The sequence below is a fragment of the Melozone crissalis genome, unplaced genomic scaffold (assembly GCF_028551555.1).
Source record: "Melozone crissalis strain CALT ecotype California unplaced genomic scaffold, PUWL_Pcris_2 ptg000034l_1, whole genome shotgun sequence".
NCBI classification, from domain to species: Eukaryota; Metazoa; Chordata; class Aves; order Passeriformes; family Passerellidae; genus Melozone; species Melozone crissalis.
In genome coordinates, this window is record NW_026535812.1 from 7,840,512 (window position 1) to 7,854,875 (window position 14,364).

General features: G+C 42.0%; 1 protein-coding gene across 3 annotated transcripts in view; it reads left to right on the plus strand.

Annotated features, from left to right (window-relative positions):
- PXYLP1 (2-phosphoxylose phosphatase 1) overlaps window positions 1-14,364 on the plus strand; it is a 47,657-nt gene that overhangs the window by 17,526 nt on the left and 15,767 nt on the right. The window contains exon 1 of one of the 3 annotated variants that reach the window (XM_054282661.1): window positions 12,213-12,306. The exons of the other annotated variants lie outside the window; for them this stretch is intronic. Within the exon in view, the coding sequence (XP_054138636.1) occupies window positions 12,213-12,306 (94 nt within the window). Of the gene's footprint in view, window positions 1-12,212; window positions 12,307-14,364 lie in introns of those variants that run through there. 3 annotated transcript variants of the gene reach the window in all.

Sequence of the window (14,364 nt, forward strand, 5' to 3'; positions counted from 1 at the left end):
TTGACTTTAATGTGCTGTGCTGGGAAGGACCTGGGACTGCTTTGTGAGCAGTGGTTTCTGCAGCCACCATGAGGTGGAGGTGGTGGCTGGTCATGTGAGCAGTCCCAGTCAGTCTGTCCTTGCTTGTAAGACAAACTCCCGAGGCACTTGTTTCAGAGCTAATGGTTGTCACATCTCGAGTTCAGACACAAGGAGAAAAGTCCTGGGGAAAACAACCCCAGGGTAGGACCTCAGAATCTTCAGTGTTGGTAGCTGGGGGTGAATCCAGGATTGATAAAAAACTCTGTCCCCTGTTGTGATGTTTGCTTGTTCTTGGTCCCTTTCTCTTCTCTTGTGGTTTGAGTTCTGTATTCTGCTTTCCTGTGCTGTTTTCACCACAAGGCTGGTGCTTTCTGTGGATACTAACAGCTCAACTCACAGGGTAGACAATGGAGAAAGCTTTCCCCAAAGGCTCTCTCAGCAGCTCTGAGAGCTGGAGGTGTTCTCTCCCACCAGCAGCCTCAGAGGATGGACATGGGGCAGCTGGCCAGGACCTGGGTCAGGAGCTGCCCTCAGCACTGTCCCAGAGTGGGGCAGAGAGCTCTTGGAGCAGCTGCTTTGTGTTTGTCACATGTGTGTGCTGGCTTGGCTGCCTGCATCAAATGCCAGTTGCATCTCCTTCATCTCCTCATCCTGGCTAGAAGGAGAGGTGTAAGCAGATTGCTGCACAGCTGGAGACTCCTTTTAAACTCTAACAGTCATTCTTCAAGGTGATGTGGTGCTGTGGGTCCTGTGAGACACTCTCCTTCCTGCCAGGATCCTCTGTCCTGTGCATTTTGGGCACTGGGGCACTTGGTTCTGCTGTTGATGTCCTTGAAGAGGAGCAAAAGGCCCAGGGGCTGTGTTGAGCTTTGGCTGCCCATGGGGCTCGCTGCTTTCCTGGCAATTTCACAAGGAGCAGAAGGGCAGGGGAACTGGCTTCAGGAAGTCCTACTGTTTTCAAGATCTGTGTATCTATTGAGATAAATAATGCCACATTTTTTTTCCCTGAACATTCCTGGTGAATGATGGGAGAAATGCATTTGAGACACATCTGAAAATTTACTAGGAGATTTTAATACCTGTTCATAGTTTTGTCAGATTTTGTTACCATTTGTAGTAGGCACATAGAAGGCTTTTAACAAAGAGTTTATACTTGCTGAAAAGGTACAAGCCTTAACAGTTCTAGACATCTTTAATATAATTGTGTAGGCTGGACTTCAAAACAAAAGGCTTGGGCCAGATGTGCCCTCAAATTCAGTTTTGCTATTAATGCATTGTACAGAGTTAAACCTGGAACAATCAGCAGTAGAGGGAACATCTCTTTAATGGCAAATGCCATTAAACTGGATTTTGTAAATGTTAGAATTTTTAAATAGTGTATGAAAATGACAGTGTTAAAAGTTAACATGAAAGAAATGTTCCAGTGCTGGCTAGAAAAATACTCTGTCTCTAATGGATAATTATATCAATGGAACATTTTTGTTTGGGAAGCCCATTGGATTGGGAAACTGGTTGACTTCCAAACCAAATATGACTGGCAGATTAAAGTTTTATTAGGAATTGTCATTGTTTCCCTCCTGTTTTATGTTTGAGGCCAGATCTACAGAAAAGAGTGGAGAAGTATTTTTCTTATAGTGTTTATTAGTCCACATGTGTTTTTATTTTTCTCCTCCTTGTTTATGTAAATGTGCATGGTTGTAAAACAATTTAAAACTTCAGCATTAAAGACAAAAGGAGAGCTGGTTTTGATAGACTTGTCAGTTAAGGCTGTTCTAAAATGTAATTATGTTGTTTTTATCTGGACTTTTCAGCGTTTCACTTTGTCAGAAAAACTGCAGAATGGAAAGATGAGCATGTTCTATACTGTGTATTTTGTCTCTGTAAATATTATCTATAATGCTGTTGACTAAAACTGGGCAGTTTCCTTCTGTACAAACGCAGAATATATGTAGGGATACTTCATTCTTTTTTTGCCAGAAGAAGAGGTTGCAGTGGCTGAGGTCTTTGTTCCTGCTCTGAGCTGTGTGACTGCCTGGAGCAGTGCAAGGGGAAGGGAAATGCAGTGGCTGGGGGCAGCTCTTGCAGCTCAGGGACAGAGGATGGCAGTGCACCTGCATGCAAAGGATGTGTCAGAATCCAGCTGTGGGCCTGCAGCCTCCAACTGAGGAGGTGAGACAGAATTTAGGACCCTGTCAATGTTAATTGCATTGGGGAGCCCTTAGGTCAGTCAGGAACAGGAGTTTACAAGGAGATCTGAAGAGCAGCTTTCTTTTTGCTCCAAAGATTGGTACCTGAGAAGCCAATTACTGGGCAAACACTGGCCTTTCATTGCATTCATTAGAAACATCTGTGACTGGCAGCAGAAGCCTCAAGGTGGGACTCCTTGAATAAACCTTGGCTGAACCAAATGGAAAGGCAAATTAAAAGCTGTTTGTTAGAATGCCATGTGTACATTCTGTAAATTTTGCTTGACAATGGTTTTTTTACTCTGTAATCAAAGGCATGTAAATTAATTTTTCCATGAAGTAAATACTTTTGTTTTTATTTTTTTTTCTTATTTACTGAAGGCCTAAGGAAAAAAGTAACAGTCAAGAGAAGAGAACTAAAATGATAGTGGGAAAGCATCCCTTTTTACAGGATTGTTTTTTATAACTGTGTGACTGACATCCATTCCAGACTGACCTTCTGAGGGCTCTGGCTCTCAGGCAGCTCTTGCCCATGGAGTTTCTCTTCTGGTTTAGAGTTTGTTTTTCTACATTCTTGGATACTTTGATCAGTGGCTTAGGCTTGCCTTTTGATAAAAAGGATTTTGGTGACTCCCACTGCTTTTTAGGATGTTGGCCACTGCCCCAGCAGGGTGCTGGTTCCCATGTAAAGTGTGGAGAGCTGTTTTATGGGTTTTTGGGGGTTTTAAAAAAATACTTTCTCTGCCTCGATGGGTCATGCTTGGGTGTTGGTGTATCAGCATGTCTGGAAGTGACATTTTGCTGTTCCAGTAATAATTTACCTCTACTTTCTGTCATTTGGTTTCACACTGGAGGTTTTGGTTTTAAAGATGAGTCACAGGAAGCAGGAATTGGGATTTTCCACACAGAAAAGCAGAAGAGTTTTATTTCATTGGCTTGGGTTTTGCCAGCAGCTCTTACTTGATATGAGGACAGTGTGGGCATCATGTGCAGCACTGAGGTGTTTGGGGTTTAGCCGGCGATCTCACCAAGGCTTCCTGCAGCCCCTGCTGGGAGCCAGAGCCCTGGGGCAGTGGCTGCTCAGGTGGGGATTGCATTTTGCTGTTGTATACAAGTAACTATATTTAAAACCCCACATCTTTAGAATTCTTCATGTAGAGAACTTGTTTTTGTCATGTGTTACCAGCATATGAAATTAAAAGGAGAACAGATATCTCCCTTCATGAATTTTGCCTTCGAGCTCATAAGCATGGCAAATTTTCCACTCATGAGAAGTCTCTCTGGGTTTTGCTCTTCAGAAGTGCTAATTTAATCTGAATTTAAGATTAAAGGGAAAAACGACCCACAAATAATAAATCCAAAGCTCTGAGTATTTTAGCAACAAATAAAGAGAGCTAACTGTAAATACAGAGATTTTTGTTAAAGATCCTTTTTATGTTTGTAACTGGAGTTTTAAATAACTGTTTTGTGATTTTTCAAAAGTGATGCTATAATGCATCAGTCCCCAAAATGAACCCCTGAAGGGAAAGGAGACATGATGAATGCTTGAGAATGATACTGTGAGGCAGTCTTACTTTCTCCTACAAAAATAGAGCAATCATTTCAAAGTAGTTGCTTTAAATATAGGTCAGTTTAAATCACTTGAGACAGGACTTGACCAACAGAAGTGACTTGTCAGGCTACAGAACTTCATAATTCTTATTTAACTACATATTCTGACTTCACCCATGGTGGTTAGTTGGACTGCATTTTAGCAGAATTATTATGAAGTGTTAAGGCACATGTTTGAAGGCTGCTGTACAGTTGATTCTGTAGTGGTAGGTCAGGTGATTGATTTATTTATATATTAGCAAATTCTGTTTTGTCATTAAACCAGTTCTCTGCCTTTCCTTTTTCACAGCTCTTGAAAGCAGAGTCTGGCTGCCTTACAGGTCACTGCAGGCATGTTTGGAATGGCATGTTTGTCTTAAGTCAAACAAAATTATTCCTAGGATTTTTCCATATGTTAATTGTATACTGGGCTAAACTATGTTTTAACAACTGAAACATTGTTTTAAATTTGGATATTCACCCTATTTTGTTTGTAGAAATAGCAGAAAGAGAATATTGTTCCTAATGTGCAGCTGTTTTATTCTGTATAAATGGTGAGTCAGGGTTAGCTCACACAGGTGAAATCTGCACAGTGTCAAGCCTCAGTTCTCCCAGGAGCATGACCCCTCTTTGTGGGGTTTGCATTCTGAGAATTCACAATAATTCACATTTTCTTAGCTTTATCTCTCTTACTTTACTTTTACCAAAGCTTTTAGGACAATGTTATCCATTAATTGCAAGTGAGTTCATCATACTTTAATAATTTGCTGTCCTTTGTTTGAGATTTGGGTTCTGCATCTTCATCAGAGAATGTTCTGACCCAAATTTCCCTTCTCTCCTTGTTCAGTGGGCAGGGTTTCAACAGGACAGGAGCAGGACCCTAATGTCACTGGGTATAACGCAGTTGTGCTTTCCCTCTTTCTAGGCCATGTGCAGTCTTCTGAAAAGCATGGAGGGCTACTTAAACTTCATGTTTGATGATAGGTTTGTTTCTCTGAGCTGTCCTTTGTTCTTGCCTTAATCCCCACTGTGCTGCTGCAAATGAAAACCATTGGGGTTTATGGATGTGCTGGTTCCACTGTGTGTATCTGAAAGAGAGGTGCTTAATATGCTTCATACAGTTGTTCATGTTTCTCCTTAGTCCTTTTAATTTTTCTCTTGTGAGTTGTCTTTCAGGCAATTTTGTTCTTTTATCTGTGCTTTTGCAGGAATATCATTGCTGAAATGATACAGAGACTGACTTAATCCAAAGTGTCTTGTCACTTGACTGTAAAGATTTTTGAAAAAATTATTGTGTGTTATTGGGCATGTGGAGTTTCTGTGATTAATAAAGTGTCTCAAACTGCACTGATTTTGAAGATTTTAATGCCTAGAGGCAGTTTTTTATTGCCTTTTGTTTTTTCTAACAAGACTAATCTGTGTTCTCAAAATTAGTTCCCTTCTGGCCTTTCAAAGCTCACTCTATGAGAGAAAAGCAGTGCTTGTACATACTAAATTTCATTATGGTTTCTTTTAAATGAGGCAGGGTCTAAGTAGTTTGTATTTAAAAGACTGGGGCTTTTGTGGACTTGCTGCAGTGAAATATGAAGTCTTGTAAAATGGAAGTGATCTCTCTTCATTACTTCTGTGAGATGGCTGGATTAAAAGTGCTGGAAACATATGTGGTGTAATTTTGGGTTTACCAACTGTGCACATTAATGCTGAATGAAGACAAAAAATAAGATTCACTGTCTTCCCCTGAGCTGTTTTATGGCAGGAGTCCCAAAGATACCAATAATTCTCTGATCCAGAGAGCACTGTTCTGAATTCCTGAGATTCATTGTCAAGGAAGGTTTCCCCAGCACAGAAATCCGCCAGGTTCTACTGTATTAAATATGTTTTGAGGTTTGCTGCTGGCAAATCCATGGCAGCTTTCTGTACCTTGGCCTGGTGTTGACAAGGACAAACAAGAGAGCTGGCTTGGCTTGGGTAAGCAGTGGCATATGGTGTTGAGATCACTTCCCTGAGCAGGTCACTTTGTGGACAGAAAGCAGTTGGGAATAGATGCGAAACAGAGAAGTGCTAATTTAATGCAGTAGTGAAAATATTGATTTGAATTTGTAAGGCTTTTTATCTTGGAAGGACAGTGCTGTAGAGAAGTGCCAGATGTCTGTGGGTTGTGTCTGTCTGATGCCATTAACATATGAGGCACTTGGTGCCCTGTGCCTTGGGCTGCTAGAGCTTTGAGCTCTGCCTCCAGCCAGGTGTGAGGCAGGGATGCTGCAGAGAGGGCAGGGACAGCTCAGGAGAGGCCCTTACCAGTGAGCTGGTGTAGTTTGTTGCAGCTCAGAAGCTGCTGCCTTGGTGTTTTAACACCAGGGGAGCAATATTTGTCAAGATGTGGTGGGCAGAGCTAAGGTGTGATTTTAAGTCTCTTTATTTCTTTGTTTTCCCTGTGTATTTTGGGATTCTGGATGTTCCAGTACACATCCTAATGACACTTGACTTGAATGTCAAAAGACATTTTGGGGTGAGTCTGAGGAGACTGAGTTTCCCCATTCTGAGTTTGGGGAGAGCCCTAAGGAAAAGAGGCACCTAGGATGATGGAAAGGAGAAGTGCATGCTGTCCTGTGTGCAGGGAGCTTTCACAGGGCTTCAGCTGTGGAGAGCTCATGTCAGCAGCAGATTGCTGGCTAACAGAACAGCAGCAACTCTTGAGCTATCTTGAACTCTGCTTTATGGGGTGTATTTTTGTATCGTACCCAGCTGCTGTAGATGAGAGAATCACTGAAGCCTGAAGGATTTGTAGCCCGTGTTCCTGAGAAAATACTTTTTGCTGTGTGTTCTTCTGCTGTGCTGAATCTTCTTGGCTGCTGTGTTGGTGTTCAGTTCATGTGTGAAATCTGCCAAGCATCCTTTTTTCAGTCCTGTTGCAATTGCTGCTGCGCAGCTTCCCACTCCAGTATTTGTGGGACTCATACAGGACAAAAGGAAAGAAAAAACCAATCAAACCCCAAACTAAAGGCAAAGGTCCCCACCCCCTGGAAAAGGATGGCAGAGGCCCTCAGTGTTGTGTACATCAGTGTAGAGCAGTTGATCTTTATTTTGGGATAATACTATGGAAATGGGAAGATTTGCCAACTGTTTCTGAACACAACTGATAAAAGCTGTTTGGAAAATCTGTTCCAGGACAATTCAGTTGGATTAGTTCATTTAGCTGGTGCTCAGTTCTGTAGACAGAAGCAGGACAGTGCTTTAAAATCTTTCTGCAGTACTCATGAATCCTGTTGGATAAGCAGCAGTGGCTGGATCTTCTGTATTTATAAAAACCGTGCTCAGGCCACAGTTCCCCCCTGTTTAGTCTTTGTGTATTTAAGCCTTGTTTGGTGGCCTCAGGACACTGATTTGGCACAGATGAAGTCTTCCCGCAGCATGATGAGATGTGGCAGCTCTCAGCAATAGGAGGGACGTCACCAGAGCCTGGTGGTTTATTGCCCCTCTCATTGGGAGTCCCAGTGGGGCTGTGGTGGCCCAGGACTGACATAACTGTGTCACTGCAAGCACTGCTGGGCTCCTTTTGCATCTTGTCACTGAACAACATGGAGAAGGAGCAAGATGTGACTTGAGCAATGTGTTTATAGAGCAGCAAATCCATCTGCTTGTCTGGGTGTCTCACAGGAGCCTCCCCCACTCCCCCCAGACCCAGTGCAGAGCCAAGCAATGGGATAATTAGTGACATGCTAGGGAAGAAAAGCTTCAGCATGCATGTGTATTTATTTTAAAGAGATTAGTATATTAAATTGATGAAAATGTAAATCTATTTGGTGGTGAACATTGCATGTAGAGTTTCAGCGTAGTAGGAAAATATGATAAAATAGAGCAAGTAATTTTTCACTTTGGGAGGAGAAGTGGAAAAGGATTGTCATCTCTAGAGCTTGAAAAGGCTCAGATTTGCAGTTAGCATTGCTGTGTTATTGCTGTCAGGCTGAAAATCCTGGAAGCTGTTTAAGCAGTGCCATATGCCCTTCTGAATTGTCCAGTGAAAAACAATGGGGGGCGGGGGGAAGCCCCTGAAACGATAAAGCTCTTTTCAAAGTCACATCTGGACTTAATAAATGCAAGCACACATTGTGTAATTTAATGTATCTGCTTAAATTAGGTCTCAAACACAAGAGTACAAGGCCTGCCATGTTGTGTTTGGTGCAAAAAGGATTTTCTTAACATATTTATTTTCCTCATTTAAGTTGGATTGTGACCTTGTAAAAAAATCTGCTAGCCATGCAGCTAATGCAGCTGGAAATAAGAAACCAGTTCCCTGCAGTACTGGTGTTTAAAACTAAAAAGCTACCAGGCATGGTGGTTGTGTGTAGTTGTTCTATTTTACCTTTGAACATGAACACACAAGTACTGAAATCTGTTTTTTTGCCCTGACTCTGATGTGGAATAAGGCCCTGGGTCAGTCCCTGCGAGCTGTGGCTCCATGGGCAAGGGCTGCTTTGGGCAAATGCCCCGAAATGAGGAAAAACTTAAGGAAAGTTCACAGCTTGTGAGGCTGAAAATAGGCAGGCAAGTAGGCTTTGCCCCACTCTGGGAAGGGGTAGGAGGGTTGGCTATTTCTGTCCAGCTCTGTGAAAAGCAGCTGAGGAGAGCAGCCTATTTATAGTAGCTCTCAGCTGTCCATAGGAACATTTGCATCTCCAGTGGAAAACTTTAGGGATCTGAAAACTAAGAAGGCTGAAGACTCAGGTGGCATTGGACCGAAGAATAAGCTTTTGGTTGTATTTCATGTAAGAAAATAACACCAGGATTGATTAGAAAAATTAAGATGCACTTGCAAGTTGTAGCTGCAATTGTATTGTTATTTTGGAGAGAAAGCAGGGACTGTGGTGAGAAAACTCATGCTGGGGTGTGTGTGTAGGCTTCCATTTTGTTTGTGTGTGGCAGGAGAGCAGTGTTAAGTCTTGAAATTTTTTTTCCTTATGTCCTAATGTCTGTTATTCTCTTCAAAACATTAAAGATCTAAATACTCTAGAGCTCACACTCCTTCCCCCTTCATCAGATCTGACTTCCACTGGGTTAACTGAGCTCCATCTGCAGCCTCCTTAATTCCCCGAGTTCCCATTTTCTGTCAGTGAACCTAGGATATACAGGATGCTTCAGAAAACTTACATTTCCTGCACTTTGAACAGAGTAACAGTGTTTTTATTTCAAATTTCCCCTGGGTATTTTTGCAGTTGGAGGACAGTGGTTCCTCGTGTTGGCTGCCCTGCTCCCATCTCCAGCAGGTTTTGGATGGAGAGTGGCTGAAGCTGAATTCTCCAGGAGAAGGGCAGGAAGGGACCTGATGCTTCAGGCTCTGTGGTCACTGGGTCTGCAAGGCTAAAAGAAAAGGGAAATCCACCTCTTTTCTTGATTAAATCACAAGAAGTAATTGGGGGAGGAAATGGGACTTACTTCTATGTTACCACAATGAAACTGAAGATGTTTGAGGAACTACAAGAGGAAATATAAACATAGCACTTAACAGAATTTTAAAAACAGTTTTTCTGATATTGACTCAAGTATGCAGAAATTTACCCAACAAAGATGAGTGCACTGAAATGGACATACACCCTCCTCATCCACCCAACTGTGAGAATTTAATCAATTTCTCATGACGGGTTAAAATTTCTCTGTAAGAATTTGAAATATGATGCTCTGTTTCACAAGTCTGCTGCAGCATTCCTCATGGTCTTCCAAAGTAATTGGTTTTTTTGCTGTAGGAAGGGAGATGCCCATTTTGATAGGATCAATAGAACTGTTCCAGTGGATTTTAATTTCTGGTGTCAAAATATGCTGTGCTCAAGGCCATGGCAGAAGTGTGCCTCTGCAGTATCAAGTGCAGGTGTTCAAGGCTGCTGTGGCAAGCATTTTTCAGCACTTTTGATTAAAAACACTGCCATGAAAAGAATATTTATTCAATGATATCTGCTACTTGCTTGCTACACTAAATACTCTTTTTTTAAAATTTGTCCTAGAGTGTGACATGTAGGCTGCTGGCAATAGAACTGTGCTGTAAGACTGCTTGAAAAGTCTCTCAATTACTATGATTTCTTTTACAGAGGGAAAAACAGCAGCAGCAGTCCCAAAATTGAGTGGGTTAAATAGGTGTACGTGTCTGGGCACATGTCAGCCCATAACTCACCGCTGGTGCTGAGTGTTTGCAAACTGTTGGAAACTCAGGGGGGATCTGAGTCTCTGCTTGCTCCCATTTGGCTGCTTAGTCAATCCTGTGAGTTTGGGAGTTCCTGCCCTGTTCCCTGCTGAGGCTGATGGATCTGTGTTGGGTCACCCATTGTCAGAGTTTGGGCAGGTAACATTTCAGGTGTGTAAGGAGGGAAGGGCTCCCCTCTGCTGCCCTGCCACAGCTGCACTCAGGGTTGTACCTGTGTCACCTTGGAATGCACACAGCTGTGAGGTTGAAATATTGGGGAGAAATTGCACTCCAAGGAGCTTTCTTTGTCTTCTCAGGTTTGTTAAAGCAGAGCATTGCATTGTTGCTATTCCAGGTTAAATTTAAGTGTGTGCCCTCCTCCATTCCCCACTGTTTTTTCTCCCTGTTACCCACCTCCCCCATAGCTCCGTTCCCTCTTTTAAAATTTCCTTTGTGATTGTGCTCAGAGAATTTAGCAGCACTGTGGGAAGAAAGCCTTGAAGCTCAGAGCCTGCTCTGTAGTGCAGAGGGGGCTGTGGCTGCCCATGAGCACCTCTGTGCTTGAGGGACCCCTTTCCCCCTGCTGCTCAACAGGCAGGACACCCAGCAAGAGTGGAGAAAATGGAAGGGCAAATGCTTGGGGAAGCAGAGGTATGGTGAAAAAAGTAGTTAAGGGATTGAGACTGAAGACACTGAGGATTGTCACTTTGTAGGTTCAATGTGCATAGATCTAACATTAAAAATAAATTCCTCTTCAAGTTCTGTAGGGCAAGAGGTTTGATTCAAATTAAAAATTACTGGGATTTTTTGTTAATTAAGCTACACATTCTAATAAACTAAAAGCCAGTGAAAATTTAGGACTGTAAAAGTTTAGCAGCTCCATTTATATTTTATATAAATACTAAATCTAAAGTTAGAAACTTGTGTTCACAGGCTTAGAAAGCCTTTCAAAAGACCTTTATGGTTATTTTTTTGAATAATACTTGATAGTTTGACCAGTGTGAGGTTAATAAGCCTCTTTTTGTTTGTGTGATTACTCACCATTCACATGCAGCACATTAGTGATTGTGCCCTTATGCATTATGGATGAAGGCCCTTGCTGTTAATACAGATCTTACCTCTGAGCCACTCAGAGCCTTTATTTAGCAATGCAAAAGCAGAAAATGAGGAAGGTGGGTTGTGTGTCACACAGGCATGTTTGAACTTCATTAATACCCAAATGTGCATTTGCAGTCCAAGGCAGAGCTCTAAAACTGATCCTGGGGAGTGAGGGTGGGGTTTTCTGGGACCACACCTGGGGGTTTGCAGGGATCACACTGGGACTTGCAGGGTAATACCCAAGGTCACAGGATGTCAGAGCTCTGTGCTCAGGTTGCTTCATTTCTCCACTGGCTGTGTACCTTCAGTGTTGCAGGATGTGCTCTTCAGCCCATGTGTGCCTTAGCTGCTTTTTCCAGATTGTTTTTCACATTTTTTTCAGATTGTTTCTTCACCTTTTCCCCCCTACCTCTGTTATTTTCAAGAATTCCTGCCTCTTTTGGGTTGTTCTTCTGTACAATACTCCTGTTCTATCTTCCATTTTTTCAGGGAGAGAGCCGCTAGAGGAAGAGCTGGGAGCTGGGGTGTTTAACTTGGACAAAAGGAGGCTCAGAGGGACCTTCTCTCTGTCTACAGCCTCCTGAAAGGAGTTTATAACCAGGTGCCAATCAGTCTCTTCTCCCAGTCCCATCAAGCAACAGGACAAGAGGAAATTGCCTGAAGTTGTGCCGGGGAACTGCAGACTGATACGAGGGAAAGTGTGTGGATGTGGCATTTGGGGCCAGGTTTTAGTGGTGAAGACAGCAGTGCTGGGTTAACAATTGGATTCAGTGATCTCAGAAGCTTTTTCAGCCTTAATGAGTCTATGAATCTGTGGAGTCCACATTCACCACCAGACCTTGAGAAGCCTGAGTGTTCTGCTCTGTGCTAGGCAGCCTTGTTAGTGCCCTGGTGAAGCAGAAAGGGGTGGGGGGAAAGGTGGAAGTGGATAAATAACTTTTTGTGCTCTCCAACGTGTGCGTTTGCTTTTCTTTACCCGTCAGCAGAAGGTTCCTTACAGTGGGCTTGCTGTTCTTCATCTCTGCTGTGTGGCTGCATTGCTGTTTGACTGTTTTAAATAGTATGTTTGCATGGGCCTGAAAGGACCTTCTGTGTTATAAAAGATGAAAACTTCAGCTCTGTTAAGTCAGAAAATTGAGACTAACATGGCTACTTGTGCTGCTGCTTCTCAGGCTGTTTGGAGCTACAAGGGAAAACAGCAATGGAAACTGGTTTTATTGCCTGTCTTTCTGATTTTAGGTAAATATTCTTGATTCTTTTTCATGGATAAATGTTTCTTCTTGGTAAACAGTGTTGTTACCTTTTGTCTCTCAAGCTGAAAGTAGGATGGTAGGAGGGAGAGAAATTGATAATGAAGTGATTTAGTGTTGAATTTGGTGTTCTTTCTACCCGAATTGCATTTTGTGTATTTGGTTTTCTGCTGCACTGAATTCTGTCAAATTCATGTCAGTTTTGTAGCCCTAATGGGTATCTAGCTCCTGCTTGGGCTTCTGAGCACAATAGCTGATTTGGTAAAGTTGCCATTTTTCCAGAGGGGATTAGTTGCTGTGTAGGAATTGTTATCATTCCACTGAAAGCACTTCTGAGTCCCTCTTGTTTGGAAGCTACTTGTCTGATATTTGGGGGTTTATATATTTGGGCATTCAGGAACTTGGTGGGGGGAAGGGAGTATGGAAGTCATACAATTCGTTTTTGCTCTTTAAATTGGTCCTAATTACTGTACACTGGAAATAAAATCATACTGACAGTGTTTGAGATGCCACTGGGTTTGTTCTTAAACACATTTCTTAGTCAAGCTGTTGAGTTCATTTTAGAATGTGCTCTTCAGGTTCTGTGGTGTGATTTAAAATAAAGGTTCCTGGAGGTTTTTTCTCTAATTAAACTTAGTATCAGAATTTGGATTTTATTTCTTTTTAATTGTGTTGAGTTAAAAAAAAAAAAATCTGAGTTTGGAGCTGCAAGAATTCTTGAAGGAGTTATTTTTCAGCAGTGTTTAGGTGTAATCTTGTGTGACCAGAGCCTCTCTGTCTTACAAGGCAGCAGCTGCTGTTTGACTGTTCCATCAGGTCTTGCTTCTGCCTGATAGCAGCCCATGAATTCAGTTTTACTTTGTGTTTCAAGCAGTTTTAGCCTGATGGGACCCTGGGAAGAGTTGCACTGAGCTCTTTACTTTTATTGTTTCTGTAACTTACTACTTTTTCTCCTCACTATAACTTTTTCAAAATTATTGTCTCAAAGTAGTTTTTATGTAGCTTCTTTAGTTACAAAAATAAGTTTATGCATATTGGTAAATAAAAATGTTTTCTCTTTCCCTCTCTGTTGTCAAGCTACTTCTATAATAACAAGTCCATATTCTTTATAGTTTCAATGTTAGCAAGGGTTCCAGTTAGATGATGAAATATGCTTCAGATCTATTTTATTAACTGCTCTGGTTGGGCTAAATGCACATCAAAATCAGGTGTTACATTTCTGGTTTACATTGTTGTATTCCTGTCGTAGTGAAACATGAGCTTTGAAAGGCGCAGCAGTGGAAAAATCCTGCTCAAAACCTCCCTTAGTCATAGATTTAAGTGTGACTGTGTGCACACTGGCAGACTTCTGTTTTGGGCAAGTGCATGTTACTGTGAACTAATAGAGAAATTCACATAAAATATTGCTGAGCTGTAAAAAACAATGTGAAAACTGTGTAGCAGTGTTCTGACCTTGTAATGATTTACAGCTGGAAGAGCAGAACTGCGTATGGAAAAAAAGAACAAATTTCAGCTTCATGCGAGGGGCTTTTTAAAGTTTACTTTTATTTTTTTTTCCTTTTCCTCTCTGAGCTGTATCAGTTCAATACTGTTTCTACTTTTGTCTCTTACAAATGGACCAGAAAACCCATGGGGGAGACAGAGGTGGCATTGCCACTGCAGGGGAGGATTTCAGCAGGGAAATACTTGGATACAGAGAGACTGTCAGCTCTTCTTCAAACAGCTTTAGAGAACTGCTCTGTGTGGGACAGGGAGTACAAAAATGAAGGAGCAAATGGAGCCTTCTGTGCAAAGGGAGAGGATGAGAGTGGGAAGCAGGACTGGAGAAGTGGGATAAATGAGCACAGCAAGGGAGCATGAAGGCCGAGTACTTGAAATGAGAAGGGAGGGAGAAAGGAGAGAACATCATAAATACAAGAGGCACTAACAATGTCCAGGGAATGGTAGGAGATGAGGAAATAATTGAGAAGCAACTAAGAATAAAATTGAATATTAATATTCAATGTACTCTGTTGTTTCAGTAGCCAGAAATACAAAGGGAGGATGT